This window comes from Hylobates moloch, unplaced genomic scaffold (genome assembly GCF_009828535.3).
Source record: "Hylobates moloch isolate HMO894 unplaced genomic scaffold, HMol_V3 SCAFFOLD_19, whole genome shotgun sequence".
Lineage (NCBI taxonomy): Eukaryota > Metazoa > Chordata > Mammalia > Primates > Hylobatidae > Hylobates > Hylobates moloch.
In genome coordinates, this window is record NW_026652294.1 from 78,696,496 (window position 1) to 78,709,928 (window position 13,433).

Here is a 13,433-nt window from a genome sequence, read left to right on the forward strand (position 1 = left end):
ATTTCTGTCTTTTAAAAATTACTGGTGTTCATGGAATACTATGCAGCCATAAAAAATGATGAGTTCATGTCCTTTGTAGGGACTTGGATGAAACTGGAAATCATCATTCTCAGTAAACTATAGCAAGGACAAAAAACCAAACACCGCACGTGCTCACTCATAGGTGGGAATTGAACAATGAGAACACATGGACACAGGAAGGGGAACATCACACTCCGGGGACTGTTGTGGGGTTGGGGGAGGGGGGAGGGACAGCATTAGGAGATATACCTAATGCTAAATGACCAGTTAATGGGTGTAGCACACCAACATGGCACATGGATACATATGTAACAAACCTGCACATTGTCCACATGTACCCTAAAACTTAAAGTATAATAATAATAATAATAAATTACTGGTGTTTGGAGTGAAGATTTGGTGAGTTAACTACCTCCACAGGTGACAAGTGAGTTTTGTTTTGTCTCACTTTTGCGTTTTTGAATATCACTGTGGATGCTTGGATTTTTATATTTAATTTGAATGTATTAGGGAATAAATGAGAAGATAGTTTTTATCTGTTTCTGTAGTTTTTATGTGACTATGTGAACTTACATTTAAAAACTCCCAGAAATATTTTAATTCCCCTTTAAAGATATAAACTATGTCATACTATAAAGCAAACGAAAAACCAATCATGTGAAGAGTAAATAGTATCATTTAAATGAATTGTGGTTAAGCTTAGTTTGTAACTAATTAGTTTTTAATTTTCTTTCTATTTTTATCTGCTTCAGAGCCTCTTCTATGTGTCAAATTATTCTAATCTCTTAAAAAGTTTAAGAGCTAAAATACAACACAATGACTACAGGAATGCCTTTGTCCTTTTCTGGGTGGGTACACCCAAGGCAACTTCTTTTTCTCTTCTTTGTTCTCTTCTTTCTTATTCTTAAATCACCTTCAATATTGGACAGATGACAGAACTGTGCCTGCCTCAAGATGTTTCTGACTTTTTCTTTTTCTTTTCTTTTTTGAGATGGAGTCTTGCTCTGTCACCCAGGCTAGAGTGCAGTGGCACGATCTCGGCTCACTACAACTTCCACCTCCTGGGTTCCAGTGATTCTCCCAACTCAGCCTCCTGAGTAGCTGGGGTTACAGGCATGCACCACCACGCCTGGCTAATATTTTGTATTTTTACTAGAGATGGGGTTTCACCACGTTGGCCAGGCTGGTCTTGAACTCCTGACCTCAAGGGATCCACCTGCCTTGGCCTCCCAAAGTGCTGGGATTACAGGTGTGAGCCACTGCGCCCGGCCGTTTCTGACTTTTTCTAAAGTCTTCTTTCTCTGGAGATGACATTATATAATAGCACTGTTCAATAGAAGTTTCTTTGATGATGGAACTGTTCTATATTCTGCATTGTCCCAGCCACTAGCCATATGTGACTACTGAACAACTGAAATGTGGCTAGAGCAACTAAGAACTGAATTTTGCATTTTACTTAATTTAAATTAATTAAAATAGAAATGCAAATAACCATAAGTGGTTAGTAGCTACCATGCTGGACAGCAACGATCTATAATTCAGCATTTAAAATCGATTTTGTTTTGTTTTCAAAAATGGAGTCAGACTGTTACAACCCAAAAGAACTATAGGTTAAGTTAAGGTAAATCACCAAATACTACATACACATTTGGGAAATCTAAACCAGGTTTTTTCATGTGATAACCACACCCTCTTTTGACTTTAGCCTTGGAGGTAATGGAGTATGGCAGAAAAAACCCTGTATCAGCAGATGGAAGACTCACCTTCTTTTCCTAGCTCTGCCATATATTGACCAAAAGAGTCAAAGTCCATTCAGATGGTCGAGGGGCCTTGGAATTTTGTTTTTGGTTTTCACATACAATTTGGAGGGCAGACGTGTTAGCCTCTTGAAATACCCAGAAACCACTCATTTCCTCATCTAAAAATCAGGTATGACAGGATCATTTAATTACCCTGGAAATCAGATGAAGCACTGCGTATGAAAGCACTTTGTAACATCGATAGCACTGGGAAATGTAAAGACCTTTTACTGAAATATAAAGGCATATGGTCAACTGAATATATCTCAGATAATTATGATTTGACTGTATGTATTGAATATAACCTGTAGTGGGCCCCTTGGTAAACAACTTACAGTTTTGTTGCAAGTTTTAGCCAAGAGAAAATTTATTTGTTGACTAGTCATGCTCTATATTGGCCACATGATGAGCAGCAATGATATTATTAACACACAGTGCACCTTGCAGAATTCAGGAATGTCTCAGTGTCTTGTGAACTAGGAAGCTGAAATGCATTGGTATGCAGAAGGCCGGCTCAGTCGGACGCTTAGGAGTGTCCTCCAGGTAAATGTTTGTGCAGGTTGTATTTGATTCCAGCTTGCCATGAAAAGCTGGTTGCTCTAAATAATAAGAATATACTTGGTTTTGCATTTACTAGAACTATATGGGGAACAAATCTTGGGGTGGAAGAAAGAAGGGAGGGAGGGAAACCTGTGCTTCGATACCTAGTGCTTCTTTCCTGGAATGGATCTGAGAATCCGGGATTGGGTGGCTAATATCTCATCTCTAGAAGGGAGAAAGAACTGGGCGGTGATTGCTTTGTATTGTCTACCGGAGTTCACTGCAGAATAGGTGAATGGAATGGGCTGCTGTGATCCAGACATTAGGGAGGACAGGTTTGTGATACATTAGAAAACTTGAACGAGCCCTTCTATGATTCTCTCTTCCCTCTTTCTGCTTCCCTTTCTGAATCCCCATCCCCACGTTGTGGAATTAGCAAATCTATTTTGTGAGCAATAGCAAACTTACGGGAGGGGAGCCCTTGACTCCGTCTGTCTCCCTGTTTGTGGCAGTTCCTTCTGGATGCTTTTAGTCTGTGGTCTTCATTCACTCTTTTTATGGGGAAGTAAAAGGAGTGGGAGAGGTTGTGAGAACAGCTGGGTCCTCCCAGTTGCTGGGGTGGTTATTTTAAGCTTTGTTTAATGTGTCCAGAGACCCAGATGGCATTTTGAACTAAGCTGCTTTATTAAATCTTGTGATAAAGCATAGTGATGTTTATTGAAAAGGCAGACACACATCAGCAATATTATGTGTGAAACTTGCTCTAAGAATTTTCTATAAAACATCTGTTCTCTTTGAGCCTTTTGTGAACTCTGGAAGTTGGCTAGTTTCTATACAGACTTGAGGACAAGAAGTTGGAACCTACTTTTGGAGATGTCCAAGCATAGGTATTGGAGTCATTAATCCTAACCCTCTCAGTTTTAAGGCCCCGGATACCCTTCTGTTAGACAACAGTAACATGAGCATGCACTGTAATAACATTTAAACAAGATTATTTGGAAGTAATGGACAAGGAAAATTAGTATAAATTGTTCGGGGATTTTAAAATTAAAGATAAAAAGCTAGGGCTTCAATGGCCTGTGTCAGCCTATAGCCTTAAGGGTCAATTTGCAAACACTCAAGATTTGGCCAATATGCCTCTACTACTTCTACTTAACACAGTCAAAAGGAAGTTTTTAGATTCTTTCATCTGATTTGACTCTCTTAGTTACGAATAAGAGGATATCTAGAATATACGTGTGACTTGTTAAAATGAAAATCCACCTTCTCTGAGTCTTCAAATATCTTTCATATCTTACATTTTTAGTGACGTCAACTTTTGAAGTCATGTCCGTAGTTGTATGAAAAGAAAAATTTCAGGAACATTCAAACTCCAAAGTTCTTTTTCTTAGTCTGAAGTCGTAGAAGCATTTGACTTTTACTTTCTTTTTAAGTTTGTACTAGTAGGTATTTTGTATAAACATAATATTTAATTGTTGCCTTTGTATTGTTTTTCTCTAGTAAACATCCTGGTTTTTAGCTATCAATATGTAGTTTTACATTTAGGGATTTCTAATGGAAAGAGAGGAATCTGAAATCAGAGGACAAGAGTTTATTCTACTTGACAAAACACATACAAAATACTGGAAGGAGAGTTTTACAACAAATATTCAATATCTATGACATGTAAAAAGGTTTTCTAAATCAAGGAAATTCAAACAATTCAATACAAATATCATCAATAATAACACATGAACAGGTGGCCAACCTTATTAATAACCAGAGAAATATAAATTAAAACAATCCATCAACTTTTAAAAAAGATGAAATTACCCAGAGTTGGTGTAGGTGTTGGAAAATTGTCATGTTTGTATACTGTTCATAGAAGTTAAATTGACACAACTTTTTGGTCAGGCAATTTGGAAGTATATATCTAAATTAATAGAGTAGTTGTCTAATAACCTGGGATCTCTTAATCTAAGAATCTATACTGTAGATTTTTCTAGAACAAATGTACAAACATCTATGTACAAGGGTACTCACTGCAGCATTTTGCTAAGGAAAAACTCAGAAAAAAATCTGTGTGTTCAACAGAGAACAGGTACATAATTTATGACACAACCACACAATATACACCACTAAAATAAAGGATGTAAATTTATATGTAGTATGAAAAACATGTGAAAGATAGCTTGTTGGTGAAAAACAGCAATGACTGGAATATTGTGTGTAATGTAATCCTGCTTTTCTGTATATAATGTAGGCATAGAAAATAGGATTGGAAGTACATACTCTAGTCAACAGTGGATATAGCTTGGGTGGAGGGGGTGTATAATAGGGAAGGAGAGTCCATTTTCCTGTCTATTCCATATATATCTCTGGATTTAAAAGATCATACAGGTATATGCATTACCTTCAAAATTAAAACAATAAAGACACAAGGAGAAGCTTTAGATTTGAATCATGATACTACTGTTTGCAACTTATGTGACTGTGGGGAAGTCGCCTAGCCTCCTGGGTTTTATTTCCTCATTTATAAAAATAGGGAAAGTAATAATACTTGTCTACATATCTTCTAGGGTTGTTGGGAGGATTGAATGTGATAATAGGTTACAGCATTGTGAATTATTTATTCATATAACACAATTATTATAAAAATATTTTGCTCTGATTAAAATAAAAGAAGGATGAGTTCATGTGTGTTTTTTAGTCCCAGTAGCTTTACTAACCAGAAAGCGCCTGCTGATGTGGTGATCACAGTTGCTTTGGTGCAGCTTCCTCTTGACTTTTGGCATTTCTCCATGCTGCTAGCTAAGGCTGAGGTGGTGACTGCTGAAGCTGTGATCTCCTCCCCCTCCCAGCACACATTTGTGTGTGTACTCACACTCATGCACACACAAACACACACATGCACACTCTATCACAGTACATGAGGTGGCAGCAGCTGCTCTGACGCAGACTTTCACACAACATAAAGGACTTTTTTGGTGTGGTCTGTGCATTATTTCCTGTTAAGCATGAGCTGAGTCAGTGCCATGCTTTTCCATCTGAAACCTTTCTGAGGCTCAGGCTGTGTTAAGAGCAAACCCTCTCCCCTCCATGCCCACCCCATGGCCCCCTACTGAAGCCAGATCTTAATCTGCTCATTTCATGAGGATTTGCAAACCGAATGGACTGGGCCATGTGAGAGATTACTGAAAGGAACAGACCAAGCAGAGGCTAAGAGACTCCACGCTAATCTGCGGAGTCGTCTGAAAATGCACAGCTGCAGGAGCTCACGGTGCTTTAAAGTACTTTGGGAGGATGTTTGTCAGGGGCCTGTTCCTGCAGCCCTGCTGAATGTTTGGTTAGGAGGCATAATCTTTTTTTGGACAGGATCTCCCAAATGTAAAGTGATAGATGCTAATGTGGAGTATAATACAGAAGATCCAGCTTGGGTGTCATAAATAACAATAAATTCTTTAATCTCGCTGAGTTGTAAATCTGTGATTGCCAGAGGTCTTTAGTTCACTGGAACATAGTATGGGGGCAGGGGCACTTGGCAAATAGGCAATTATTATTTTCCAACCAGACAGAAACTGGTCTGATGGAATTTATCGAAAAATGCATACAAATGTATTTTAATTAATTGTGACAATTACTCAGAGAAAACAGATGGCCCTAAAGAGGCTGAGGGTTTTTTTTGTTCTACGTATAAATGTATATGTATATTCACCTATATTGTACCCGTGTATAAGTAAGAGAATGAGTTTTTGTTTTGGGGATATATATTTATATATATCTATATAGATAGATATATACATACTTAATTTCTGTCTACCTATCAAGGTGCGGTGCCAGATGGAAAGTATTTTTAAGCATTTAGATAGCTTATTCTATAGCATATGTGTGCATGTCGCCTCCCCATAAAGCTTTGTCTCTTTTCTGGATATATTTAACAAGAGGCTAGAACAGAGTCCAAAATGGCAGAAATGTTTGAACATTCCATAGAAATGAAAGAGGTGTTTCCAAATGACCTATGTTTCTATGGCAATAAATAGAACTTGTGCTGAGTTGGATGGGTCAGGAGTAAGGAATATAAACAGTGTAAGTATGACTATTCCAGGCAGAAATCTACCTTGTAAGAACAGCTTTGTGCAGTGAGCTCAACGACATTGATCAGTTAGCAGTCCGGTTCAGTACAACATTGATCAGGTAGCAGGCTGGTTTGGCAGTGCCAGTCGGAGACACAGATGGGACAATCAAAGAAGACGCAGGTCAGGACAAGGATGCAGACATGTACCTGTCGCTACCATGGACTTCAGCAGCTTCTTAGTGAGGAGGTTTATGATTAAAGAAGAAGGACGTCGTTGATATGTAAGCATGTTACAATTAATTTGCTTTTTAGTTATTGGCAAACTACATCCAGTTTTTAGTTTTTAGTTTTTTGGTGTTTGTTTTTTTTTTTGAAACAGGTTCTTGTTCTGTCATCCAGGCTGGAGTGCAGTGGTTATCCAAGCTCACAGCAGCCTTAAACTCCTGGGCTCAATGGGTCCTCCCACCTCAGCCTCCCAAGAAGCTAGGACTACAGGTGCATGCCACCATGGCCTGCTAATTTTTCTTATTTTTTGTAGAGATGAGGTCTTGCCATATTGCCCAGGCTGCTCTTGAGCTCCTGGCTTCAAGCCATCCTCCTGTCTTGGTTTCCCGAAGTGCTGGGACTATAGGTTTGACTCACCATGCCTGGCCTACATCCAGTTTAATTTATACCACAGTGTGGGTTTAGTCCTCAAACATGTTTTTTGTTTTACATATAAAAATTTGAGGTAAAAGAACATTTTTACATTGGTCAATAATGGTACATTTAAATAATGGATGACTATATCCATTAAAATCATGTTGTGGAAGAATATTCAGTGACATGGATAGACTGACTCAAGGGCAAGTGAAACGCGTCAGGAGTCTGTTAGGTGCTAGACACTGTAAACTGGGTCTTGGCTGTGTTGCTTCCTTCCATCCTCCATCATGTGATCTTTTAGATAACAAAACCGAGATACATAGGGATTTGGGATCTTGCTCAAAGTCACTCAGGCAGTAGGTGGCAAAGTCAATTCTTACATTGTTTCCCATCGAACACCAAAATCTCAGCTTACCTCAGGGCACTCAACTCTGCTTTCTTGACCCAGACCCAGGTAGACCCAATGGACGCTTGTAGTTCTTATCCTAGGATCCAGCTGGGGTGGTCACCTCATAAAATGGCAACAAGTGGGGCCCTTTCTTGTTCTAGTGAGTCAGACTCTATACCGTAAAGATTTCAGAGTACTTCCTATGTACTGAAATTGCCTAATTACCAGGAAGGACATATTTCCAATTTTCACCACCTCCATTTTGCATCCAAGGAAGATTAGCTTTCTTGATCTTCTCAATGAAATCTTGAGAAATGGGTGGGCCGATTGAAGAACAGAACTTGGGCCACACTTCTAGATGCCTGTGACTTTTCTGCACTTATTTAGATATTAGGAATTGATTATGAAATCCATGGTGGTTTGATGCTAATGGACTCTCATCTCTCTCTCCAGCATGTATGTAAAGACTTTCAGAGGTACAGGAAGCTGAGGATAAGCTCTCTTACTTCCATCTGGTCTCCATGTAACAAATCATATAACTGCACAACTATCCAAATGCAAATGAAGGAGTCCCTTGATGTTTGGATAACCACATTCATGCCTTGAGTTTGTTATTTCTTGAAATTGCCCTTATCCATCTCCTGTTTATCCATGGACAACACTACTTAAGGGCTGGCACTCTGCAACCCATGGCAGCTTGGCTTTGGGGTTCCTTCCAGCGTTTTGTTTTTGTTTTTAACCGAGAAGACAGGAAACAGGCATCTTTGTGTATAAGGCTTGCCACAGCCCTTCGTAGATGGACATGGTGGAGGCTGTGTGGTCCTGGAGAACACTTCCTCTGTGAAGCATCAAGGAAGTTTCTATTCATTGTGTCTTCACTCTCTCCAATTCACTTGGGGAGTGATAGCGATTATAACACAGTAAGCAGAGGATATTGGGGAATGTCATGCTTAATTTTCTTTTCTTTTTTTCTTAAATGGCATTTAAAGGTAAAAGAGAATCACAAAGGGTAAGTCTGATTTAAGACAGTTGACACATGAAAGAAATCCTGCTTTCATTCACGTTATGTCACAGGAAAAACTCATTTAGAGTCAAAATTCTGCACCTACTCTGAAATTTTAGCCTGAGGGTTTAAATATTACCTCGCTGCTCTCTAGGACTTTAATTTGAGCTAATTAGAAACGGAACTCATACTAAAACTAATTTAGGAAAGAAGCTGCTGATGTTCTGAAGAAAAACCGCTGTCAGAAATAAGATCATTAAAAAACCATAGTTGTATATGGCACAAAATGTAAAGGAATAGAAGTGCTGGGAGAAAACTTTTATAAAATAACATTTTGTCTTTCTGGGGACACTGGTCTAAGGCATGTGAAAGGGCATATTGATTCCCTTGGCACCTGCTATGCTCATTTGTGGGTGAAAAAGCCCAATGACATAGTTTAAGTGAGGTTTAAGGCTTGATGGGAGGCATTGGTGCCATTAGAAGGACGGACACAAAGAGTTCTTAAGTAACGGCATCATGGGAAATGATAATTGCACACTCCTTTCTACTATGCCTTGGTTTCCCCAAGCATTTAGAAGTCATGGCTGGGTAGGAACAAATTTATCCTGAGTCTGTCTGTGTGTTTGGGAATGCATATGCCTCACAGGTGTGTCTGCAGGGGTCTGTGTGATAATGTTCATATATGTGATAGATGTGGACCCTGGGATCTGTATCTGTGTGCCTCCTATGTACGTGTGTGAGTGACAGTGGACTAGGGTCCACTTTGCCCCCTTTTCCACGTGGGAGCTGAAGGAAATGCCCCTTAATGGCAGTAACATCCACTTGGGTGTCTGCATCTTCTGGAGGGCTGGGTGAGGTTGCCCTTCTTCGAGCCAAAGCCAGACCCTATGGTGTGGAACGTTCAGCAGGAAGCAGCAGAATGCCATGGCTTGGTCCTCCCTGGGCTGTGGTCTGGATTTCACTCAGGAATGAAAGTCAGATATCGCCTGCTTCAATGCTGTAAACAAAACTGAGGATAATTATGTAGGTAGGCCATCTTTTCCTTGCAAGGTAGCGGTCTGCTGCATTGGCAGAGGGTGGTATTTCTAGGACTTTTTCAGAGAGTGAAATGGTACTTTAAGGGACAATCTGCTATCTAAAGATAAATTTTAAATGTTGGAGGGGGTTGTGGGATTCGAGGAAGACAATAGAGTAATTTGTGTCATGGTTAATTTAACAAAGAGTTTTTGTTTGTAGAATCTGATCTTCGGTGGATTTTAACAACCCTCTTCTTTCTTGGCTTTTCAGATAAAGACGCAGAGCCTCAGAGAAGTTAAATGATTGATCCTATGTCAGGGGGTAGAGTCAAGACTCATACCTATGCCTTTTAACTTCAAGTTGAGTGCTTTTTCTTTATACAAAAGGGCTTCCAAAAGTTATATTTCTTTTTATCAATGACTAGATCTTGAAAGCCATACCTTTTCTGATGACATTTATCCTGGGCTAATTGGTAGAGAGAGGGTGAACAGAAGAAAAGACATAGACACGCAGAGAAGAAAGTGACGTGAAAAGAGAGGCAGAGATTGGTGATGTGAACACAAGCTCAGAAATATGTGGAGGCAATAGAAACTGGAAGAGGCAAGGGAGGATCGTCCCCTAGAGCCTTTCGATGAGGCAGGTCCCCGCTGACACCTTGATTTTGAACTTCTGGCCTCCAGAACTATAAGGGAATAAATTTTAATTGCTTTTAACCACCAAGCTTATGGCAATTTGTTATAGCAGCCTTGTGAAGTTAATACAAACTTTGTATTAGATTACAAATTTTGTATTCATTTCCTAGGACTCCACATATTTGGTGGTTTAAAATCACAGAAATTTATTCTGTCACAGTTCTGGAGGCCAGAAGTCAAAATCAAGGTATCGGCATGGCCACACTCTGCAGATGCTCTAGGGAGAATCTGTTCCCTGCCTCTTCCAGCTTCTGGCAGCAGAATACATTCCTTGGCTTCCTGGGTGTGGCTGCCTCACTCCAATCTTTGCATCTGTCTTCATATCTCCTCTTCTTTGTGTCTATTCTAGTAAGTACAAAGTGCTTCACCTTCTGTGATGGAAGTGGCCCAAATTAACCAATCTACCACCAGGTAGCTGGCTGATCATTTGTGGAATGGCACCATATGGAGACTCAGTGTTGGTCCCAGCTGCTGGTAGAGTAGGCGCTCTGCAGTGGCCATAGCCAGGTCAGCCTTGGTGAGCGAAAGTCCATATTGTTGAGCCCATGCATAGCCTTCATCCCTGCCATCACGGCCATGGTATTAGAGCATTCTTGCATTGCTATAAAGAAATACCTGAGGCTGGGTAATTTATACAGAAAAGAAGTTTCCTTAGCTCATGGTTCTGAAGGCTGTACAAGCCTGGTGCCGGCATCTCCTTGGCTTCTGGTGAGGTCTCAGGAGCTTTTACTCATGGCGGATGACAAAGTGGGAGCAGGCATATCACACAGCAAGAGTGGGAGCAAGAGAACAAAAGAGAAGTTGCTACATACTTTTAAACAAGCAGATCTCATGTAAACTCAGAGCGAGAACACACTTATCATCAAGGGCATGGTGCTAAACCATTCATGAGGGATTCGCCCCCATGATCCAAACACCTCTCACTGGGCCCCACCTCCAACACTGGGGATTACATTTCAGCATGAGATGTTGAACCGTATCAGCCACTTTGCTCATGAGCCCATTGGACAATGTCAGGAATGGCTGGGGGAAAGACACTCATTGACATCCACAGAACTGGTCATCCTATTATTAAAATCCTCCTCTGCCTAGGTCGCCTTTTGGTGAGTGTCCATATGGGACACAAATATCTTCACAATTTTCCATGTCATACCTTAGAAGCCCCATCACCCTCTCTTTCGCATCTCCTCCAGTACTTATCCCTCAGATGATAGGACAATGTCCAGCAGTACCTCTTCTCTCTGGTATTGATGGGTTAATGAGCAGATCTCACATAGGTAAAATTTCCAGATATCTAGAATTTAATCTTCTGTTAATTTTCCAATTATAACTAAAGTATTTCAGGTTGAAACTATTCAAGTGTAATTACTCACTTTAACCTTCTTAAACAGAATGTATATTACCTTTTCAAAAATAACTGAAATTTAATAAGATAAAAATTTATCTATAATAGCTCCTACTTAATAACTTTACATGTTTATTTCTGCATTTTTCTAAGTCCTTGCCCCAAAGTGGACATAACTTTATACTGTAATAGCATAAAATAATTTTGCATTTGACATTTTTGATTTGGCATTAAACTGTGGTTTATGTTTCTTTCGCTACTGCGTAAGAAAATGTGGGTGGTTGTAATAAACAAACCTGAAATGTAGGCAATTTTTACTGCCTTAAAAACAATAGAACGTTATTTCTCACTCACACAATAGTCCTGTGAGGATGTCTCCGGTGGGCAAAGACTGTTGTCTAACAAATGGCATGGGGACCCAGGTTCCTTCCCTCCTGTGACTCTGGCATTGCCCAGAGCCACATGATTACCTGTACTGAATCTGTAGAAAGAGAAATAAGCAGTGTAGAGATGATATGTCTGTTTTCTGATATCCTCAGCTTAGAAGAAACACACATTACTTCTGTTCTCATTCTCCTACTAGTTTATCACCCATTGTCTAAATGCACCATGTGGCCACATCTAGATGCAAGGGTGGTTTGGAAAATGTAGCCCCTGGCTAGGCAGCTGTTCTCAGCATTGACTCTGTGCTATGGAAGGGCGTCCTAAGTTTTTGTGGACTGCTATCCCAGTCTGTCACCACTATACAATCTTCATAATTTTCCCTTTAAATGGCTGAGAGAAAATTTTGAGCAAAAGTTACAAACAATTTTCAGATTCTTGATTCTCCAGACTTATTACTTGAGGGCAGTGACTAAATTATATTCAGTTCTATATCAGAAGGTTCTGCAATATTGCTGGTTTCATGTTACATAATAAAATGAGTTGAATGACTACATAAATTTTAGCAAGAGCGTATGGAAAATAATTTATCACGACTTTGGGTAATACTTACTATGGGTGTAATTGTTGTCCTTTCTCTTTCCTGACTTGATTAATAGCACCACTATCCATTAAGTTATTAAAGGTAGAAAGCTGAGATTATTCTTGACTCCTTTTCCCACTGGTCCAGTATTAGTTATTTATTGCAGTGTAAGAAATAACCATGAAACTTAGTAGCTTAGTTGGGGCTTGACGGGGGCTGGAGGATCCACTGCAAAATGGCTCAGTCACTTGGCTGGCAAGGTGGTGCTGGCTGTTAACCTCCCGTCTGATCCTCCTCTTTCCACTTCTGCCACTCTTCAAGGTATTTTTTCCAGAGCAGCCATTCATCATTCATTTATTTTTTCCCATTAATTAATTCAACAGATATTTATTGTATACTTACCATATGCCAGATTTGTTCTAGGTTCTTGGAATATACCAGTGGAAAAAAAACAGTCCTTGGATCTTATATACAGTGGGGAAATAAACATATAATATAGAAAATTAGATGGTAATATGTGTGAGCACATATATTTATTATTTCTCATCATTTCTATGAGACAGGAGATGGGTATTCTGGCTTGGGGACTCACATGAGGTCACAGTTACATGTTGGTATTGGTTTGGTCATATGAAGGCTTGGCGGGGGCTGGAGGATCCACTGTGAGATGGCTCAGTCCCTTGGCTGGAAAGTTGGTGCTGGCCGTTGATGGCAGGCCTTGCTTCCTCTTCACAGGGCTTATTGAGTGTCTTCATGACATGGCGGCTGGCCTCTCCCAAACTAAGCAGTCCAAGAGAGCAGGGCAGAAGTGTCCATGCCATTTATGGCCTCACCATGGAAGTCACACACAATCGCTTCTGCAGTATACACTGATTACCCAGATCTGCATCGTTCAGTGTGGGAGGGGACCACAAAAAGTCACAAATGCCAAAAGGCAAGGACCATTGGGGCCATTTTGGAGGCTATTT

The 13,433-nt window shown here is 40.0% G+C and overlaps 1 protein-coding gene across 1 annotated transcript in view; it reads left to right on the plus strand.

Moving 5' to 3' along the window:
* The first annotated feature begins 11,166 nt into the window (after positions 1-11,166).
* PGM5 (phosphoglucomutase 5) overlaps positions 11,167-13,433 on the plus strand; it is a 163,149-nt gene continuing 160,882 nt past the window's right edge. The window contains exon 1 of the mRNA XM_058431160.1: positions 11,167-11,259. Coding sequence (XP_058287143.1) covers positions 11,167-11,259 — 93 coding nt within the window. The remainder of the gene's footprint in view (positions 11,260-13,433) is intronic.